The sequence below is a fragment of the Athene cunicularia genome (assembly GCF_003259725.1).
Source record: "Athene cunicularia isolate RWA chromosome Z unlocalized genomic scaffold, athCun1 chrZ_part2, whole genome shotgun sequence".
In the NCBI taxonomy this organism is placed as follows: Eukaryota; Metazoa; Chordata; class Aves; order Strigiformes; family Strigidae; genus Athene; species Athene cunicularia.
The window spans coordinates 8,499,668-8,505,667 of NW_020799143.1; the positions used below are offsets into that span (position 1 = coordinate 8,499,668).

Sequence of the window (6,000 nt, forward strand, 5' to 3'; positions counted from 1 at the left end):
CAGCAAAAATTGTAACGTACAGTGATTCTGGAATGTTGATTTTTAGTTACAACTTTGCATTGGAACTAGCTCAAAAGTATTTGGCTTTTCCCAAAGCAGCAGGCCACTTCTCTAAAGCAATGTCTGAACATTCAGAAGCCGATCCTGGTGAATAGGCACAGGACCAAGGAGATTTCCAAAGATGTCTAGCTGCTCTGTGGCATGTTGGAGGAAGGTGGACCTTGCTATAGATGTCAGTCACTCAGTGATGAGTGTCATCGCTTGACCAGTGCATGCTTTGCAGTAGCATATTTTAGGTTTGAAGCTGTATCAGTTCATTTTATTTCATTATCACATCTTTTCATGTGTCTCCATTATGTTATAATAGAGACATAACATTGACCTTGGGAAGACTTATAATCATGTCTTTTAAGGTGGCCATTTTGAAGGGAACTGAGCAAGCTGGACAAAAGTAGACCTCAACACCTTTGAAACATAAACAAAACACATTAATTAGATTCTTCTGAAAACAGCATACTTTTAACTTTTTCTCCATATTGAAACTATCTGTTTGAAAGCAAATGTCTACTGCATAATGTAATTTAGGGTGTTTAACCTATTCGCTGTAAATTTAATAAATATCTGAAGTCTAGAAGGTCCCAGTATAAAAACATCAATGTGCAGGCTCTTCACTGCATAATCTTGTAGACTTCGATAATATGTAAATAAGCTTTTTCTTACATTTTAGGGACCAGTAGCAATGAGAGTTGCAAAACTGGCGATCAATCAGGGAATGGAGGTAAGGATCTGTACTTTCCGTAAGAGTAAGCAGAAGTCAGGCTGGCAGCAGGTCTACTGTGTTGGGTTTTTTTCTAGAACTGTTTTTAGTTTCTCAGTGTACAGTCTTTCAAAACCTATTTCATCAAAGCTTTTTAAAAAGTGAAATGCAAATTTTTTATGTCTCAGACTCTTGAGACTAGAGTTGATGCTGATTTCCATAATGAGTCTTAGTAACCTCATATCTGTCCAGGAGTAATGCACTCTGCTAATTATTAAGACTAGAAAGTAAACATAAACTGCTATGAACAAGTTGTATTTCAAATGCTGGTCAGAAAAAACCCTTAAAGTCATACTCTGTCAAGACAGTCTGTCAATTCTCTCAGTGTTTTTAGCAACTAATAAAGTTAAAGGCCAAAAGGCATGTTATTTAATTTTAATAGTTTAATAGAGATTAGTGTTAAAATTATCTAGAGTCCGATTTAATATTTGACTCTGATTGCCACTCCTTCATGAGCACTATTGACCTGTCTCTAAAGCTCATTAAAATCCAGCCCTGAATATGTTTGGACATGTGTTTTACTTTAGGTTTGTGAATCATCTTTCTGAGCTCAACAGGACTATTCATATTTAAAGTTAAGCACATGCATAAGCTTTGCACCAGGACACCTTATAGCTCATCCTGGGACAAGGGAAAAGGCATCACACTGCATACAACTTCTGAATACAAGAAGACAAATTTAAGAATGGTCCTTTTTTTCTTGAAGTCTCAGAAGCAGCCAGTGATATGATTGGGTTCAGCAAAGGGTACCGCCAGTAAGTTTTGGCCCAAGAATCAAACTCAGATACTGTTGTGCAAAGAGAATGTTTGTTAGGTTTCCACAGCAAGTAATGATGGAATTCAAGATTTATTTCAGTGGTACTCAAGGTTCAAAATGCTACAAGCTACATTACCTAGCTACCAGGTATAGTGCACTGAAAGGTCAGAATCATGATGTTTATAGAATTAGGGACAGTAGGGTTAAGAAGGACTCTGAATGATCATCTAGTTCAGTCTTGAGGTCCCATGACAAGATCTATCAAAACCAATCATGGCAAATGTTCATTCAAGCTGTTGTTGTGAACCTTCCATGGCAGAGATTTCATGCCTTCCTTTGGTAATTTATCGTATAGTTTATCTCCCCTTGACAAATTGCTTGTGCTGCATAGCCGCAGTCCTTTCAGTGACCATGTGGAGAGCTGGTAATTTCTGCAGCAGCTGATGCTTAAAATAGGCAGAGGAGTAGTGAGGGGAAAATTCAACCTTTTCAGCTGTTCAGACCAGCTCATAAAGAAAAAAATATTATTAAAACTAGGTAATGATGCAGGATGGCCATTGGCCTCTTTTTAAAATTTTAAATCCCTTTAAACTTCAACTTATGTTTGTTTTGTGGCATGGCATCATGTTCTTATATAACATTTTGAAGATAACTTCTTTCAGAGCAATTTTTACATAATGCAGTGCATTAAATCTTCTCCTCTGTAGTAAAAGAAATTATTACAAATGTGCAAGTAGCTAACGGGTTTTAGTCCCAGTGATTTGTAGTGAAGAATATACATTGTTTTGTCAGTATATTACATGCTAATTATATTGCCAAATAAGGAAACTTACAGAAATACTAACCACTCTTGCCACATGGCAGTATAGCATTTCTATGTTAAAGTAGGGTAGAAGAACTTTGTAGATGTGTTTTAGTATGTGGCATATAGAAACACAGTATTTAAGTTAGCTGTTAGGAAATAATACATAATAAATATACAAAAACATGCTTTTAAAAACCATCATATTCTTTTCCTCAGGTCGACTTAGTAACAGGTTTAGCAATTGAAGAAGCTTGTTACGCTCAGGTATGTAGCTATGATTACACAAAAAAACCCAGAAAACAGGCTTTGTTGGTGCCTGTTATGAAACATGCAGAAATTAATCTAGAAATTGCTATATGTTTCCTCTACAAATATTTTGGTATTGTAGTGAGGCCTTCCTTCTACTTTGGTATTATAAGGAATTCAAGGAAGGAGGTATAGTTTAGAACAAAAACATCTCCTTGCCAAGACTGTTAGGGGGAAAGGTAGTGGAGCACTACCAGCCATATACCTAGCTGGTCATACATTGCCATTCATCAAGTCCAAGAACCGCCTTGCTTTTGCTTTGTTTTGGTTCAACATGAAATAACATGAAGGGCACTTCAGTCATTTGTGCCACTAATGGCATATGTGCCAACCAACAGAAAATAAAGACAAACCTCTTTGTCATTGAAACATAGGAATGATGTACTTGAGTTTGTGTGTTCTTGGACTTTGAGGCAAGCTTTCAATCATGGAAACAGAAGAATCAGCGTTAGATGCTTCTCTAAAATACATGATGGTCTGATTAATAACCTATCCACCCTCCAAAAAACTCCCAAAACAAAATCACCAAAAACTCAAAAGCAAACCCTAAAGAGTTTCTCACAGCCATCTGTTTTCTCCCAAATTGTTTCTCAGCCTTATATCATGCCTTTGAAGTGTCCGGTACTTTCCCATATCTGCCTAGACATTTTAGTTTTCATTTTTCTGTTGTATTATATGTTGCATGTTGGGTGCATTGAAGACTAGGATTTGTATGAAAATATTTTTCTTGGTGTTGTTTTTGGTGTCAATAATAAATTGTTGCTCTGCTCATTGCAGACTATTCCAACAAAAGATAGAATTGAAGGTCTTCTTGCATTTAAGGAGAAGAGACCTCCTCGCTACAAAGGAGAGTAAAAGGATGCCTTTAAAATACAGTGGGATAAAAGTACTGCTATGAGGACCATTAAGGTGCACTTTGCATCTGCACCTGGAATATCACAACCACCGATGTAAAAAGCAAATCATACTGACGTTACAACATTTTGAATGTGTCCATACTTGTACGGGGCCCAGATAGAAATGTGTTTCAACTCATGCTCATTACCATTTCTGAAGGTTGATCAGTGTATTGGCAAGGTCAAAGGTTCATGCAGCATTTTTAAAATTTCATATATGTGAAACATACCATTCCATAATTGAAAAAGCTCTGTATAATCTTTATATAGGCAAAACCTATATGTGATGTTAAGAATAAATCTGCTGTACCATTTTATCAAAAGTGACTACTAAACACCAAAAATTAGAAATTGTACCAAATATGCATTAAAATGGTTCTGTATATCAGTAAAAATTATATTTCTGTATTCTACCTGAATATGTACATTAATAAAGCTAAGGAAATTAAAAGGATTATTGTTTGGAAAATGTTAGGCTTTATTTATCTGACACTATTTTAAGTAAAATTAAATTAGCTTTAGCACATAATGGCATCCTTTTGATTAAGTCATCGCCATTGTATTCATTTAATTGCATTAAATGAAGACATTTTTGAGGCCAGGCTTTAATTATTCATTCCTGTATGTTAAACCTGACTTTGTCTTGCATTCTTCCAACCTATCATCTGATCAACACTGTCTGCTATGAAGGGACTTTATTTCATGTGCCCCAGTTATTTTAAATTTTTTCTGACTGTATTAAAGATTGTAATGCAGGGATTCAACTAAAGCGCTGTTAAAGAAACTAGAATTCTCTTAATCTCCAGAATATTCCTTTTGCAGGTCCTAATAATGTATATTTATATACAATGGGGATGATACTGAAATATTCTTTATTCTGTGGCTGCCTCAGGGTTCTTTTCATACATTGAAAGAGAAATCCAATAGGTTACAAGGTGAGAAAACTCTTGTGATTCATACTGCATATTTGCTGTGGATGTGGAAATAACATCTTAGAAAGTATTTTTGTTAACTTGACTGGAAAATAAATGTGGTTTAGTAGTCAGAGACTTGTCTTTTTTTTATGAAAACAAATTTCTTTGTGTTTTATTACCATTGGCTCGCAAAACTTGTGCATGCTCTGCTGTTTCTGCAACATTAACTATGGTCACTGTCCGTATCTATGATGTTGAAGCATCTGATCAACATGAAATGACAAGAACTCATTTAAATTCATATTTAGACATATCATTACATGTAAATTGATTATAACTGGTAGAGCACACGCTTTGTTGACTGGTAAACTTGCTGAGTTGATCATTTTATGCACGATAATTTGCAAATAAAATACTGGTGCTTGTTTTGATAGTCATATAAAGCCTAGAGGGTCATTTTCTTTGTGTTTTTGAAATGCTAACATGTCATTTCCATTTTTACTGAGTAGGAAATAATTATGTTAATAGGAGGAAAAAATACTAGTCTATGCTGATGGATTTCTGTTTCATAACTTTGATATACGGGCTGGTTATTGAGCTGCCTCTGTTTTTCTAACAAGCACTGATTAAGTAGCTTCTGTGAATGTCTATTTAAAAAAAAAAATCTAATAACTTTAAATACTGTCACATAAGACTGGATAGATCCGTGCCTTTAACTAGTAGTTTTGATCTCAGAAAATAATTTTGCTGTCACAGTGGTCTCTCCATTCCTTTTCTCAGGAGAAGATACTGTCATATCGTAGCAATTTGAGTCCTTTCTTTGTAGTCAACAGTTTGAATATTGTTGCAAAGTGAGTACTAGTAGGATAATTTTTAAAAGTACTTTCTAGTGATGTTGAAATAGTTCTAAAAGAACAATATTTTAGCAAAAGATGTGTTAATCACTTACTGTCTTGTTACTAAGTGACGTGTTATGATGGTTGCAGTGCTTGTGATTAATAGCAGTATTAGAATTCTGCTTCCACAGGAGAGTCATTTGTAACAGAAATACTTCTATAAAGGCTGACTTTTCTTGACGAAAGTTATGATCTGGCAAATTTTCCTTCAAGTGGTTAGACTTAGCTCCTTCAGTTCTTTGCAAAGGCATGCTTTTCTCCACAGTACTTCATGGGTGAGTGAGCCTTGGTCCCCACAGGTTTCCTGAAAGGTTATCTCATGGTCCATAGACATAAGCAGCTTTTTCTCCTGCTCCTGTTGAGTTCAAGTGGATAGTGAGTTCTTCTGCACCTCACTGAGTTGGATATTGAAAAGTTATAATACAGGTAGGTCTTGTTACCATCAGCTGATTACCTCTCAAAAGTCTAAATGCAAGTTCAGTCTAATAAATTGCCTAGAAATTCTCAGTGTCATGCAGAAATTAATGTGTGACTTCATATAACACATTTCATTTTATCCTTTAATCTGTGAAAGCATTTGTGTTTTCAGTATTATTGAATTAACTCACA

The 6,000-nt window shown here is 35.2% G+C and overlaps 1 protein-coding gene across 1 annotated transcript in view; it reads left to right on the plus strand.

Moving 5' to 3' along the window:
* AUH (AU RNA binding methylglutaconyl-CoA hydratase) overlaps positions 1-4,628 on the plus strand; it is a 110,914-nt gene extending 106,286 nt beyond the window's left edge. The window contains exons 8-10 of the mRNA XM_026866030.1: positions 728-778; positions 2,596-2,643; positions 3,463-4,628. Of these exons, the coding sequence (XP_026721831.1) occupies positions 728-778; positions 2,596-2,643; positions 3,463-3,540 (177 nt within the window). The 3' untranslated portion in view covers positions 3,541-4,628. The remainder of the gene's footprint in view (positions 1-727; positions 779-2,595; positions 2,644-3,462) is intronic.
* The last annotated feature ends 1,372 nt before the right edge of the window (positions 4,629-6,000 follow it).